Raw genomic sequence first — 16,679 nt, forward strand, 5'->3', positions numbered from 1 at the left:
GTATTGCCATTAACAGAGAACTGACATCTTTACCAAATATTAGGGACTTAGTAAATGTAATGGCATGTAGAAAAATATGCTAAGATATTTTTAAAATCGTCAAATTGAAACACAAAAAAATTCGACTTTATAAATATGTTGCAGTTTGGTTTGTTCCAATTTTACCTCATTTAAAAGGCTCTTGGAACAGGTGGTCAATTGTTTAACCTCTTCTAAACCCAACATTGTCAAAAACATCTGGCTCTTCCACAAAGAAAGCAAAATAACTGTTTTTATAAATCATTTTATTTTAAAGAATAATGAGTTTAGTTTGTGACAGTACTACAGTGATTTACACATTTATGACATGCAGTGAAATTACAGTCTTCTATCAGATGGACAAAGTTTACATTCTCATAAATCAGAGCGCAGAATTTTAAGTTTTGCTGGGCTGCAAAGGTTAACTCTTCTAGCTTGCTATGGAAAATAATCATTACTGAACCTATTCAACCTTACTATATTCAATTTAATTTCTTGCAAGAAATAAAGTGGCACAACAGAAACGAAAGATTAAGTTATTTTAAATATGTTACAATTTTACATTTCAACATAGCTTCCAGAATGTAGTAACTATCGTATTAAGACTTCTTAACAGTTCCTTATGCAGAACACTGAAATATGTCTAATGACTTTGTTAAAGCCAATTTAAAAAAAAACCTTCAAATTCAGCACTTTGAAATTATAATGCTAACGAAGAGGCACACCAGATGAGAATAAGGTTGAACGCGTTCAGTTTCCATTATTCTTAACCCTGTGGCACCTTTACTTGAAATTCACAATCAGTAAAGATAACACCTTTAAACGTGCATTTCTTCTACAACTTAGTGAATATTAGCTTTAGTGTTACAAACATCTGAAGAACAAGCATGGCTTTCATAAATATTTTTTGTAAATACATACACTATGTGTACCATTGTATTGTACAATGGAAGTTCAACATTTAAAAGCAGATCACATTTCCAAATGGTTAAGATGATGTAATTACTATGGAGTATGGTTGATGAGAATGAGACGTGAGCCCAAGCGAATTACCCTGTTACAGAGACTGGTCCGAAACTAGACAGATGTTTTGACAGCATGATTAAGTTCACACATAGACAAACAGACATCACTGTTGCTTTAAGTATAAATTATTCAATACACTCTTCTTTTAGGAAAAGATGTTTCCTTTCAATTTACCTTTAGTATTGCAGTCTAACTGATATGGCTTTAACTATTGAAAAGAGTTTAACTGAAGAAGCTTAACAACCCTAAATTAACTTTAAACATTAACTTAGGATTCTCCTGAATGGAGACCTGGTTTTGTTTTAGTAGGACTGCGGTGGGAAACAGCAAGCATAACACAAACACAAGCAACTCTCCTGCATAGTGGTTTGAAATCCAAGAACCAATACCTGAGATTTTTAAACTAATTTTCTCTAAATTTTAACCTAGTTTTATGCCATGGGAAGCAATTAAATCAGTGACATCCATAGAGAACAACTCTCTTTGGTTTGGTGCAAAATGAAATGCAGGTGAAACACAACTATTCGTCTACTGAAATTCAGCAGAGCTGAAACAGTCTTATATGCAAGCAGCAAAGCTTAACATCAAATAAAAATCCACATGTACAGCAGAAGTCAGTCTGCGCTACATCCAAAGACAAATTGCTAATATTTTCACTCTGTGGTAGCATTTAGAATGGATCAGTCTTATATACATGGGAATACATTACTGCTGAACAGTTGTAATGGATTGATATTAAAACACTTCAACTATTCACTTAAGTTTGCCTAAACTACTGAAAATGTCATTGGTATGTAACTGAGGAGAGAATAATATCTGATGTGAGTTCTTTGTTGCAAAGGAAGTGACTTAAATAGAAGCATTTATTTTTGAAATTCCCATTTCATGTAATCTGTTTCGATTCATTGTTAAGCAGTTTTTTTTTTAAATTAAACAATTTAATGTAGCTTTATCTCATGACAGGTGACAAGGAAAACTAAATGTTAAGCCATATTTTCATTCTCAGAAATTTTAGTTCCAATAAGAAAGTGCTCCAGGAATGCTGGGTTTTGATTTGTTAATATTCTGCTAAATCAGTCATTAAACACTGAGAATGTCTTGTTCCTATGCGTATTAATTTGCTGAAATCCTGTGCATGACAATTAGTGCCTATAATAGAAATAGCCTCTGTTACAAAAAGTAACCAAAGTAATAAGAACATTCAAAAAGTTACAAATGTATAAAATATTAGATCAATGGCTACAAAACATTAAGTGGTCCAAGAAAAAGTTTTTTTAATATGATGGCAGTCCATTACTCTGTATAATCAGTACTTGACTGGTTATCTTGCAATGCACCGCAAATTTCTAAATTTCTTTATAAACTTCATTTCCCATATTCCTGACAGTTGAAGACACCTTGAACTAAAGGTAGTAAGACAGTGGAAAGAAAGTGACAGTTATAAAGACCTGACACCCACACCACTGCTGCAACTTCAAGAAAGGCTTTGGGCACATCAATATTTAGGAATGTTTGAGAAATAATTTCTTTCACTATCCAGTTTAGCATTGTGTAATATAAAGGCGGAGGAGTTGAATTAACATTTTTCTGGGCGCTGTGTTCCATGGACTGATGATAATCATGAAATAATTTTCAATGCTGACGATATAATTGGATTGGATTTAGTGCATTGGTGGCCTCACCATTTTTAAACAAACATATTTTCTCTGTGATGTACAGAAAATGACACTGCTACCTTAGTACATTAAACCAGAAAGATCCTCATGCCTTCTCCAAAAAGCAATGATGCTGGATATTTTTACAACATAAAAATTATCAACTTATATTGCAAATTGCCATTTTCTAACAAAAGGGCATTTCCATTTATGATATTGTACAGTTTCACCATCTTAGCAAATCATGCAAGATATTTGCTACAAAACAAGTGACTGCATAAAACTTTTAAAAATCTCAGTAGAAATCACTGTGAAAATTGTCAGATCTTACACACATACAACGCAGGGTGCCTAGCTGCATGCCACCCCAAGTTCTTCTGTAACAACCCACAACCAAGTCACACATCACAGCACATTTAGCAATATGGCAAATTAAAAAGGCAACTTCAATAATGTCTGCAATACAGTAGAAAAGCTCAGCGATGAACACAAATTAATACTGCCAGTTGTGAGGTTGAGAATTTCAGTATTACATGAGCATATCTGGAGTCTACAATAGAGACAGTTAGGAGTTTATATGAGGCCTACTGGTCTCCCAGACTCCTCATGCTCATGTCAACCCCCTCACCATGGCTTACATCATAGAGAGGCACAAAAAATCATTTGTATTTATATTGCAGTAAAAGTTGAAGCATTTATTCTAGTCAGAGAAAAAGAAATGTATTTTAATATGTGGTCAAAACATATGTAAATCCTATTAATGTAACTTAAAATAATTTACAATATAAAGTATTCATAAACTACTTCTTGAACATGTCTTGAAGTGGTCCAGGAAGATACTTAAGGACAGTATCAAGGATGCTTTCTTCTTCCTCTTCCTCTTCATCACCACAACCAGCAGGAATTGCTTTCTTTGGACGAGTCAAACTCCCTTCTATTGGTGCTTCCATTGCAGCCTTTTCCTCAGCTTCTTTTTCTTCCTTCTTCTTTAGGCCATACTAGTGTTTAAAGAAAGTAGATATCTTTAAAATGACCCCATACAGAATGCACAAAAGCATTGAATAGCATGTCTGATTATACATTCCACAGCATTTTCTATCCATGTGAAGTATGTTATTCGGCTCCAGTGCAACATTTACAAAGTAACATAGATTGAACTATTATTTGATTTTGGATATTGATTAACGTGCAACGGTATCCAATACAGATAGACTGCAATAGTTATGAACAGCTGTGAGGAATTTCCACCATGGGAACAATAGAAAAGTTAGATTCAGAAAATGTGCCCATTCCCAAATGTCAGGTTATGCTCAAACTTTCTGATAATTTAATTAAGATATATATCTACATAAACATTTACATAAATGATATAAATCAGTGTGACCAATCAGGACCAAAGGAAAACATATATCCCACAGCATATATCCCTCCTGCAGTTCTGAAATTAAAGTTTCATTCATTCAATTGTCATTCATGCATGTCAGGCACACACATTAGAGAACAGACACCAGAAAAACTTCCAATTTCTTTTCATTCACAGGATGTGAACAGCATTTTTTGTCCAGCCCTAACTATGCTTGGGAAGATGGCAGTGGTCAGTCCTCTGAACCACTGCAATTCATGTAGTGCAGTGCTGTCAGGAAAGGAGTTCCAGTATTTTGACCTAGCACCAGCGAAGGAACTTCAAGATATTTCCAGGTCAGGATAGTGTGTGGCTCGGAGGGGAACTTCCAAGGGATAGTGTTCTGCTGTATACACTGCCCTTTTCTTTCTTGATGGTAGAAATTGCAAACTTTGAAGGTACTGTTGAATGAGCCTGGGTGAGTTGTTGCAGTGCATCTTGTAGATTGTACACATAATGCCACTATGCATGGATAGGAAATAGGAATAGATGGGATATCGTTTGAGTGGGCAGCTTTGTACTACATGATGTCAAGCTCCTTGAATAGTGTTGGACCTGCACCTATCCATAAAGGTGGAGAGTGTTCGATCACACTTCTAAGGTGAGTCTATGTAAATGGTGGACAAGTATCAGGGAAACAGGAGATGTGTCACTAAACACAGATTTGCAGGATCTGATGGCTTTTCTATCCACAGTATTTATATGGCTGATCCATTTCAATTCAGTTTTTTGGACAATGCGTATTTTAATGATGCTATGAAAGAGTCTTATTAAAGAAAGCTATGGTATGCTTGTCCCAGTAAGGATAGGTCAATAAAGATTGGAGCTGGAAAAAGTACAGCAGGTCAAGCAGCATCAGAGGAGCAGGAGAGTCAACGTTTCAGGTCAGGAACCTTTTATCAGGACCGGGGCAGGGGAAGGGGGCTGAAAACAAATAGAGGGAGGGGGTCGGGCTGTGGGAACGGTAGGTGGGATGGCAACAGATGGATGCAGATAGGAGGTGATTAGGATTGGTCAGTGGGGAGGGTGGAGTGGATAGGTGGGAAGAAAGATGGACAGGTTAGCTCAGGTCATGGGGGAGCAAATGATTAGGGGGTTGCAGTGGGAGAGAAACCCACTGAGATCTTTAAAAAGGGAGGAGGAAAGGTCCTTCAAGGTTGGCATCCTTGGCCCACATAATGTGGAGACGCAGGTGTTGGCCTGGGATGTATAAAGTTAAAAATTACACAACATCAGGTTATAGTCCAACAGACTACAGGCTACAACAGCAGAGGCTTCACAGCATGGTTTTCAGCAACTTGGAGACAGTGAGGATTGCAGATGCAGGAAAGTCAGAGTCGATAAATTGTGGACCGGAATAAGCACGGCAGGTCGAGCAGCATCAGAGGAGCAGGAGAGTCAACATTTCAGGTCAGGACCAATCACCTGCTACCTCCGTCCACCTGTCACCATCCTGCCTACCTTCCCCAGCCCCCACTCTCTTCCTCTATTTATTTCTCAGCCCCCTTCCCCCTCCCAACTCTTGATGAAAGGTCCTGACTAAAACATCGACTCCTCTGCCCCTCTAATGCTGCTTGACCTGCTGTACTTTTTCCAGTTCCACACTTTATCGACTTTGACTTGCCAGCATCTGCAGTCCTCACTATCTCCCAGTAAGGATAAACATTACGTTCAAATAATTGTAACGCAACACCCGAAAAATGACTGTCTTTGAACTTGAAAATGTGCTTATTTGAAGATAACCTCTCAGCGTATTGAATTACAAGATAATTGTATATGAGGTGCCATAACCTGGAAGGTTAGCCAGTTTTTACGAGGTATTCAGATGAAAGAATCCATAGATGATGAGAAAAGTTGGAAGAGTTTGGGTATGTTATTGTAACATGTATAAATCATGTACAAGTTGGTTTGAGTTTAGGTTTTGGGGAAAGAAAACAAAATAAATTCAATGTGTGTGTTTGTTAAGACACAACAGACGAGATGACTCACAATCATAATATGTCACTTCAATTTGCTCATTAGATTTCCAAAGGACCAACTCCTATTTACCTGCATCAGTTTCCTGGAATTATTCCAAACTAAAATACTTCAAAAGATCATTAAAAGAATCTATGCTGAGAGTTTTTTTTAAATTCAGGGGATAATCAGAAGGCGTTATCACACACCATCATAATGTAACTGCAAACAAATTATTTATGAAATTGTATTATAATTATTGTGTTCTGGGTATTGGCTGCCTTACCCTCTGTTTCTACATTTTGCATGGTGATAAGTGAAACTGTACTCATTTGCGTGAGTGGAAAATTGCAAATTAACGTGCACATGAGTAAATGACCAGTTGAAAGTTAGCCTGGGGAAATATCTTAGTAAGAGAAATATATTCTTCAGTTGGTGGTGGTCATACCTAAAACGGAATGGGCTGAAACAAAATTTGCAATTTTCTGCTCATGCAGATGAGTACAGTTTCACTCAACTCTGTGCAAATTGTAGAAACGTAGGGTAAGGCAGCCAATACCTAGAACGCGGTACTTAGAATACAATTCCATAAATAGTTTGTATCCAGTTACATTATGATGGTGTGTGATAAAGCCTTCTGATCATGCCCTGATTTAAAAAGAAATCTCAGCACAGATTATTTTAATGACCTTAGAAGTATTTTAGTTTGGAATAATTCCAGGAAACTGATCAGGTAAGCAGGAGTTGGTCCTTTGGAAAAACTTAGCAGGTCTGGCAGCATCTGTGGAGAGGAGCTGCAAATGTGTTGCTGGAAAAGCGCAGTAGTTCAGGCAGCATCCAAGGAACAGGAGAATCGAGTTTCGGGCATAAGCCCTTCTTCAGGGCTTATGCCCGAAACGTCGATTCTCCTGTTCCTTGGATGCTGCCTGACCTGCTGTGCTTTTCCAGCAACACATTTTCAGCTCTGATCTCCAGCATCTGCAGTCCTCACTTTCTCCTCTGTGGAGAGAAATCAGGTTAATGTTTGGGTCGAGTAACCCCTTTCTAAGTTCTGAGTTTTTCCAGCAATTTATGATTTTGTTTCTGATTTGCAGCAGCCATAGTTCTTTTGGTTTTTACTTAAGATATGAGCTGATCCTATTTCTAGTTGAGTGTTAAAGTGTTAAAAGCACTCAAATGGATCTGCCTATTTTCATTTTATTCATAGATTCAGGGATACAGTAACATGTGCAAGAAGAAAGAGGTAGTTAAGAGAGGAAATATATAAATGAATTTTAAAACTCTGAGAATAACTCAAAAAAATGTGCTGCAATGATGGGAAGGAAAGATCAATTCAGAAATCCCTTAGATAAATTCAAGAAGACATCTGAACACTGACAATCTTTTCCAAAGCTTAAAATGCAGGGGATTAAGAATTGATAGATAAAACTTACAGTAAAGAAAAGCTGAGATACAGTCTTGAAGCCACAGCTGCCTAGTCACTTTCTCTGCCAGCTCAAATATTAGCTGCATATACCCTTATTGCAAAGCTTTGCATCTGGTACTGCTATCTCACCCTGATAACACTGTCCACAGACAGTGCCAGATAAATAAATGACTGATCCATCTAGGTGAATAGAACAAAGTTCGCTAAACTGGTTGATGATTACCCAGACATATTTTCTTTCATGCAACACCTTGTAAAGCTGAGCATTTCACAAACATTAACTCTTCGCTTTCTGTTGGGGACTCAAAATCTGCTTGAGTACAGAAATTAGCTTGACACTCCATTATAGGAATAAGGGAGTTCTGCACTATCAGAGGGGCTGTCTTTTAGATGTGATGTTAAACTCTGACTCCATCTGCCCTCTCAGGTGGATCTAAACATGTGCAAGCAATATTTTTGATCCCTTGTTCAAAATTAGTTGTTTAATAAACATTAGAAAAAAATGACCAACAAGTTAATCTCAATGTTTTTTATGGGAGTTTGCTGTGTGCAAGGTGAATGCTACATTTCTTGTATTACAACATTGACTGCATTTCAAAAGTGACTTCAGTTGCAGAAGTTGCTTTTCCAGAAGTCAGAAAGACAGTACTTGAACTCCAGCTTTTCACAATATGTTTACTGATTTAGATAAGGAACTAAATGTATATCTCCAAGCTTGCAGATGACACTAAGCTGAGTTGGACAGTCAGCTTGATGCAAAGATGCTTCAGTGTGGTTTGGGCAAGTTGAGCAAATGCATGTCAGATGCAATATAATGCAAATTAATTTGAAGTTATCCACTTTGGTTGCAAAAGCAGGAAGGTAGACTGTTATCTGAATGGCAATAGAGTGGGAAAACAGAATGCAACAAGACCTGAGTAGCCTTGTATACCGGTTGCTGAAAATAAACATGCAGATGCAGCAGGCAGTGAAGACAGCAAATGGTATAATGGCCTTTGTGGCAAGAGGAATCTTACTACTGGAATAAGGATGGCTGCAATTGTACAGGGTCTTGGTGAGAAAACACCTGAAGTTGTCATACAGTTTTGGTTTCCTTATCTAAGGAAGGATGCTCTAGCTATGCAAGGAGTCCAACAAATATTTATCAGATTGATTCCTGCGATGGCAGGACTGATGTATGAAGAGACACTGGACTGGTTAGGACTATATTCAATGGAGTTAAAATAATGAGGGGAAAATCTCATAGAAACCTATAAGATTGTAACAGGATTAGACGAGTAATTTTTCCAATGACTATGGAGTCCAGAACTGTTAGTTGCAGTTTAAGGGAATAGTGTAGACCATTTAGGACTGAGATGAGGAGAAATTTCTTCACCAGGAGAATGGTGAGTCCACTGAATTCTCTGGCACAAAAAACAGTTGAGGACAAGCACTGAATATTTTCAAGAAGGAGTCAGATATAATTCATATATAAAAGGATCAAAGGGTAAACGGACAAAGCGGGAACAGAATACTAAGTTGGATGATCAGTAATGGTCAATTTGAATGGTAGGAGAAAGTGAGGATTGCAGATGCTGGAGATCAGAGTCAAAAAGTGTAGCGCTGGATAAGCACAGCCAGTCAGGCAGCAGCCTAGGTGTGGGAGAGTCGAGGTTTCGAGCATAAGCACTTCATCACGTTCTTGATGAAAAGCTTATGCTCGAAACATCGACTCTCCTGCTCCTCAGATGCTGCTTGACTGGCTGTATGCATCCAGTACCACAGGTTTTGACTCTGATGCTGAATGGTGGACCAATCTTGGAGGACTGAATGGCTTGTGCTTGTTCCATTTCTATGTTTCTGTGTGACAGAATACTCCCACTTGACTGAATGAGAGCACTTCCAACAACATTCGAGAAGCTCAACAGTATCCAAAGCAAAGTAACCTGCTTGACTAGCACCATGTCCATGACCGTTAACATTCACTCCCTCCGCTGTCATCACACAGTAACAGCAGTGTATCCCGTCTCCAAGATCACTGAAATAACTTACCAAAGTTGCTTTGACAGCACCATCCAAATGGATGAGCTCTCCCACCTGAAGGACAAGGGCTGCAGGAGCACAAGCTTTTGAAAGTTCCCCTCCAAGCCACACATCATCCCAATGAGGAACAATATTGCAGGTCCTTCACTGTCACTGGATCATAACCATGGAACCTTCTCCCCAATAACACTGTAGTGTATCCACACTGCAAGGACTGTAGTGCCTCAAGAAATCTACTCATCACCACTTTCACAAGGGCAATTAGGGATAGCAATAAATGTGGATGTAGCTGGCACACAAGTATACAAGTCTCACTTGTTTGGTGATGAACACCCTGTCTCATTACTGTTACACCTATCTCTCATCTTTGCTCCAATCAATTTTCCTGTCCTTCCTCACGAGCTGCTGAGGCAAATGGCACATGACTTTCTGCCCATCCTACTGCTGGTGAGTCAGATCTGTAAATATTTCCTCCATTGCATATACAACTGGGCTGGATCTTCCTCATGGCACCAAACATCATCAATTGCTGCTCTGCTCCTACTCTTGCCCATTCTGATGCTGCTTCTGAGAGAATCCTTTGAGGCTAACTCCTTTAGAAAGGGAGACTATATCTTAAATCAAACATCTTCAATGTAAAATTGGAGTGTCGGGGTAGAACTGGACATGTCCTTTCTTATGGCATGACCCGTCATAAATTTAAGTTTAAATGTCCAGAGTGAATGTTAATGAATGGGTATGATGGGTAGGGGAGAATGATGACTAGTGAGTAAGCTGGCAGGTGGCTGGGTGGCAGGTGGATGGACTGGATAGATGAGTCAGATAGTAGCTGGGTAGGGAGGGGTTGTCAGGTTGGAGGCTAGTCAGGTCAGCTTACAGGGGTTTAAGTGGTTGGAAGTAGTTAGCTCTCATTGGTGTGATAGTGGGTATTTAGGTGGCGGTCAGTGGTCAGTTCTTGGCAGGAAGTGGTTGGGGTTTACGTTGGTCAGAAGGGGTAGTTGGGTCAGGTTGGGGGTTAGTCAGACTGATGGTGGCAACACAAGAGATCAGGAGTGTGAGTCAGGTCAGGGTGTTAGTGGGTAGTTATCAGGATCGATGGAGTGTCAGGGAAGGTTATGGGGTTAATGAGAGAATCAGATTTGGGGAAGGGTAGAAGAGTGGTCAATGCGAGTGATTGGCAGCTCAGTTGTGTAGATACCCAGGAATTAGAATTTTTCTGGCTGACATTTCCTGGGTAATTATCTGGGTAAGTCAATTGGAACTGTCTGAAGTCTCCAGCACTAATGCAGAGTCAAAGACTCTTCTGGAGGGCCCTGGGGAGCAGGGGATCTTCTTGATAAAAGTTGAAGATTCCTTGGCAATTCCTAACCTGCCGTGTCTTCCAGTGGATGCCAAGCACAACTTGGGGCATCGGTCTGGTCTCCAACAATTTAGAGAGCACAGGATTTGGGTACTGCTGCAGGCAAACCAGCAATAGACAAGAAAATTTATCTGTGCACTGTTGAGACAATATTTAATCAGTCACATAAATTTGTGCAATTCTCTGAATGTATCAAACATGTTAGAAAAGTTCTCAAATCTTCAGAACATCTCTCTTTGCCATTCATAGAATCATAGAGTCATACAGCATGGAAACAGACCCTATGGCCCAACTCATCTCTGCCAAATAGACATCCCAATCTGACCTAATCCCATTTGCTAGCACTTGGCCCACGTCCCTCTAAACCCTTCCTATTCATGTCCCCATCCAGATGCCTTATAAATATTGTAATTTTACCATTCTCCACCACTTCCTCTGCCAGCTCATTCCATACACACACCACCCCTGCAGGTTACTAAAGATTTCTGATAACACTGACTTTGAATCAAATCCACAGTGGCAGAGTTTGACAGTAAAGTTTTGAAATAAATACTTAGATTATGAAAATAAATGCATTTATTATGTTATTGAAAGGTAGTACTGAAAATCAAATAACTATTTAACATTTTCTAAATTAATCTGATTAGCATTCTTCAATTCTCTGTTGTATTCTCTAATATCTGTCCTATTATGTAAGTTCCTTATTTCCAATCTAGCATGTGATCCTATTTTCAAATGTAGCACTGTGTTTTCTAATTGACTGATATATTTTGAAATGAGACCAAGTAATATGTGCTCTGTGAGGTGCAGAATGAAGCTTCTCCCCTTGACTGACAAAAATGGTACTCACTGAGGTAGAGGATGAAAGAATTCTCAGGAGACAATGTTGGCTCTGTCTCGAACCAGCAGGAAATTACAAGCATGGAGTAAAATTGCAATTTCAGTTTGCATTTGCTTAGTGATCTAACTATGATCATCCAAGAGCAGCAGGTCGAACCTCACTGAAAATCAACACTCATTGTTCCCTGTGTCAAATCTAATCCAACACAGAATAAATGCATTAATGATGCTATTTCATGCACTTGATTGTTCCATTTTAACAAAAGCACGAACACTATGTTGATGCTATTTAATGCTTTTAATTTATAGAGCAAGCAACTGAGTTAGATGACTTAAGTATGATCTCTACATCTCAATGATTGTCTTTTTAAAATATAAGATATAGACCTTTACTATCTCTCGATGGGGACTTTGGTAGAAGGGGCAGAGATGTTATTACCACTCTGTACAGAGTTCTCATTTACCCAAAATATGGCCTGATTAACTCTTCCTGCCTGAAAGATTGATTAAATGGAGAAAACTATAAACTTTAACCCAGATTAAAAAGGCTGTATTCCCTTCACTGATTCAAACCTCTTCAATGACTTTCTGGTTCACATTTTAATCCACCTGGTTACATTGTGACCTGAGATTACTTCTTGTGATCGCACTGCTTTGGCCAATGACATGATCTGGGAAGGCATTCTTTCTGGTGATCACCATTTAAGTAGTTTGCAAACAGGATTGTGGTCCATCATTAAGGTCTGTCTCCAAGAGCTAAATTCCCAATGGTAAGCAAGCTCAGCAATGCCAAGGCTATTGGTGCTGAGGCTACAGCTCCAGGAATGTACCAATGATCAGGAGTTCTTGAAGAGGTGTGGGTGGGGACTAGTCTCTAAGGGCAGGCAGCATCATTGCAATGGCAGTAGCCAATATTGAGCCTTCCAATCACCAAACAATGCACAACCCCATCTCGACTGACAGGGACCACCAGGTTTCACTGGACACTCTTTCCAATCTTTGGAGAGATGTGAAGAGAATTTTAATTGACCACTATGTGGTTCAGTTGGACTCCCATTTTCTTGCTGCTAATTCCAATAGTACTATTTCAAAATACCATTTAGAATGGAGATCAAGAGGAATTTCCTCTTTCACAGCTTGATTGATATCTGTAATCTCTATCCCAGAGAGCACTGGAGTCTGTATGGGTCATTGAATATATTCAAGGCTGAACCAGAAAGAGTTTTGATCTACACAGGGGTCTAATGTGTTGGAGGGAGCTATGGAGGCAAGAAGGAAAATGGAGTTGTGCTGACAATCTGGCATGCTTTGAACTTAGTGAATGAAACAACAGGCTCAAGCCGCTGAACGGCCCACAACATCTCCAATTTCTCAGCTTCTTAAAACAAATTGAGCAAACCTTCCCATGCCATTTCGTTAGCTTTTCTGCTTCTGAGCCAATTATCCAAGGACTGGTAAAAGTCTGGCCCCAGTTGCTTAATAGATTCGGCCTTAAGAATTCATAAGGTGCTGGAAGTTTCTGCTGGTGCAGTATGTTTACTATAATATAAGATTTAATTTATATATCAAAATTTAACACCAAACCAATGGATTTATAATAAATTGCATTCATATATTGCCTCTCCTACCCCAGAACTTCTGAAATCTCTGTGTTCCTTCAATTCTCATCTCTTACATGTCACCGATGGCAGTTCTCCCTCCAACTTGCTACATCCTAAATTCTGAAATTCCCCTCCAAACCTCTCCTTGTTTCTACCTTCCTTTTAGTAACTTCTTAAAACCTACTTTATTGACAAGCTTTTGGAATCCTGTCCAAAGATGATGTAATGCATATTGGAGTCATTTTTTGTCTGATAGCAATCCTGTAAAACACTTCAGAATATTTACGTCACATTAAAAATGTTATAGAAATTCAACTTATTATTGTTATGACTAGTTACCAGCATCTGTAACAGAAAAACAGGGTATAAAATATTTATCAAATAGTCAAATTCAAGTTAGGATTGCTTTATAGATTAAGTAAAGTATTTCTGTTTGTAACAGTCTGAGATCCTCCTAATTTTTTCTTAGCATTATAGTGTAATCAATGGACTAGTGTTTTGCAATTGGCAGGAGCATGTGGGATTAACTGTCTATATATCAGATTATTTCTCGTCAGTACAAGGCATGTCTTAGTGTTCTTAAATCATCCAGATGATCCAGTCCTGCATCTGTCCCATGTCAGTATTGGATGAACAATTTATTTTTTCCCTCAGGAAAGCAAACCCAGTGCGCCACTTTTTACCTGTTCTGTCAGAGCCCTTTCACAACTGCACTGTTGATTTCTTCTCTGTTATAGAGAGACCCAACCGTTTAATTGCATATAAATGCAGTGATTCAGCTCTTCACATTGTTCTTCAATTTCTTGTACTTTGGACCAATTTCACTCAGGAGTGCAATTGACAAGAGAAAGTCTGTACATTTCCTACGGCTGGCCTCTTGTAATATGAAATCGTTTTTCTTTGTTTTCTGTTCCCGCCTAAGTGAGGTGTAGAGGTTTTCAATATATATATCTAGCATCTGTCAGTTTATTATGAGATGCATCTATAGTTTAAGAAATATCATATGTTAATTTTATTTTTGTGTTGTGTAGAGTGACAATTCTCAACAGTTTAATGTTTCTCATCTGCATTGTGCACATTGCACCTGTTAAGCAGCTTTAACTTCTAAAATAATACCAGCTTAGCAAAGGTAAGCCTTCACACAGTGAGAATCTGAACAGTTGTCATAGCAGCCCGAAAATTACGGTGTGTGGAAAACTGATTTCAATCATTTGTCCACCCACTCACTGGAAGTACAGGATTGTGATAAAACACAAAGGAGAGCTACTGCACAACGCATGCCTTTCTGCCTGGAGTAGTGTGCAAGATCCTATGATGTACACCAATCATGATGCCGCGGCCATGTGATAATGTTGCTGTCAGAAACATATTCAGGGATATAGAAGTATACCAAATTTAACTAATATTGGCATGTCACAGTTTTATTTGATTCAACTTTACCAGATATATTATCTGTATCTAAGTTCATTTACTTTAGATTTTCCTTAGCCTATTTTTACCATTTAAATTTCTTCACTTCTTTTTTTTTCAGATGCCAGTCCCAGGAATCTGTGGAACTTCTACATGATCTTTACTTTGGCAGAACCCACCAAAAAACCCAGCACTCCTGGATTTTCTCCATTTTCGAGATTTCTTGACCAACATTATAAGGAGTGAAACTTCCATTCACCTTTTAGGGAGTGTTTGACCAAGGAGGTGTTTTCACTGGTTGAATTGAAGTGGCCACACTCTGTGCAACACCTCTCGAGCTCAGAAAGGACCTGGTGCTGAACTGGAGGTCAGAACCAATAAGACAAATGACTTGCAGAATGGCATTAAGAGCACGGAAACTACACTGTCACATCTGAGATTAAGATGGGAGCTGAACAACTTTCTCACTTTTTATGAGTATAAGGCAGGATGATGGAGAGATGTCTGTTGCAGTATTACATGTACATGTCACCCACGTTGTTGTTAATACCACAAGTTGTGCAGGGACCAGTAAACCATCCTTAGCTGACAGCACGTATTGCAAAGTTGCAAGCCCTATCTTCCGTACCAAACACATGCTTACGTACTCATTCACCTCCAAATCCAGTGGTTTACCTATGAAGTGTTGTAATGTGTTCTTGTATGGTCTATTTTACGTAAGATCCCTTCTCAAATAAATTTTATTTGGTGCTAAAGTTGATTGGTAATTGAGATGATGGTGCTGGTGTTGACGAAGAAGCAATGCTCTAGCATTCGGAGAAGATGCAGCTTCACTCAGTTAATCAGATTTATTGTTTCTGTCGCAAAACCACATTGGGAGATTTTCCATGTGACTGATAGGATTGTTGTTTTAATCAGAACAAAGAATACTGTGATGTTTAAATGAATCACTCCAGTCTGAATGCAGGAACTCTGTGGTAGTTCTCAGGTAGCAATCGATTAAGATGATTTATACCATTTTGATATTATTGTGCTTTTTTTTTCAAAATGGATGATTGCATCTGACCAATCCTTGTCAAAGAGCTGAATTTGTAGGCATCAATGGTAATTTGACTGAGAAAATATTAACAAAGATGTTTGTGGGAAATTCTGTAGGCAAGTACTACATTACCATACAAGATATTTAGAGGTTTATCTGTACAATATGTTCATGGTATTAACAATGCAATTTTACAACATGTACCAGCAATCTATTGCACATCTAAGAACTTGTAATAACACTGAATAGATGAATTTTTCCATCTATGTGAATTAATAATAATAGTGAGGCTATAACTGCTCAGCATCTCCCATAGATCAGATTGTTCTGCTTTGGATTATTAGATTAGATTAGATTACTTACAGTGTGGAAACAGACCCTTCGGCCCAACAAGTCCACACCGACCCGCCGAAGCGCAACCCACCCAGACCCATCCCCCTACATTTACCCCTTCACCTAACACTACGAGCAATTTAACTTGGCCAATTCACCTTCCCTGCAGATTTTTGGACTGTGGGAGGAAACCCACGCAGACACGGGGAGAACATGCAAACTCCACACAGAGAGTCGCCTGAGGCGGGAACTGAACCCGGGTCTCTGGCGCTGTGAGGCAGCAGTGCTAACCACTGTGCCACCGTGCCGCCCTCATTGTTCTGCCTTCATTATTCTTTCCCCAAAATTCCCATTCCTTCCAAATAATATTGTCAATATTTAGTTTTCCAAATACACCCAAGTATGAGGCATAAACAAGTCCTGGCTGCCTGGTGCTTGCTCCCTCCTATCTTAGCTCCCGTTAACCTTGTCCAAAAAGCTCAACTCCCACCACACTTTTATACAACAACAAAAAACCAAGAGTCCTCATTATATGAAAGAAAAATAAGTACTTGCACTCACACAGAACTTTTCATGGCCGCCAATATCACA

The 16,679-nt window shown here is 38.9% G+C and overlaps 1 protein-coding gene and 1 long non-coding RNA gene across 4 annotated transcripts in view; one reads left to right on the top strand and one right to left on the bottom strand.

Annotated features, from left to right (window-relative positions):
- Nucleotides 1-267: 267 nt before the first annotated feature.
- The window catches only part of cplx2b (complexin 2b), a 329,273-nt gene continuing 312,861 nt past the window's right edge, over nt 268-16,679 (bottom strand). For all 3 annotated transcript variants that reach the window (XM_043703759.2, XM_087995402.1, XM_087995403.1), the window contains exon 4: nt 268-3,697. In XM_043703759.2, coding sequence (XP_043559694.2) covers nt 3,500-3,697 — 198 coding nt within the window. In that variant the 3' untranslated portion in view covers nt 268-3,499. The remainder of the gene's footprint in view (nt 3,698-16,679) is intronic.
- Nucleotides 5,379-15,476, top strand: LOC148147540 (uncharacterized). The gene is made up of 2 exons (XR_015759779.1): nt 5,379-5,511; nt 14,838-15,476. It is a non-coding gene; the product is annotated as an uncharacterized LOC148147540 (long non-coding RNA).

Source organism: Chiloscyllium plagiosum, unplaced genomic scaffold (assembly GCF_037043375.1).
Source record: "Chiloscyllium plagiosum isolate Xiang-an unplaced genomic scaffold, Cpla_swu_hap1 HiC_scaffold_16, whole genome shotgun sequence".
NCBI classification, from domain to species: Eukaryota; Metazoa; Chordata; class Chondrichthyes; order Orectolobiformes; family Hemiscylliidae; genus Chiloscyllium; species Chiloscyllium plagiosum.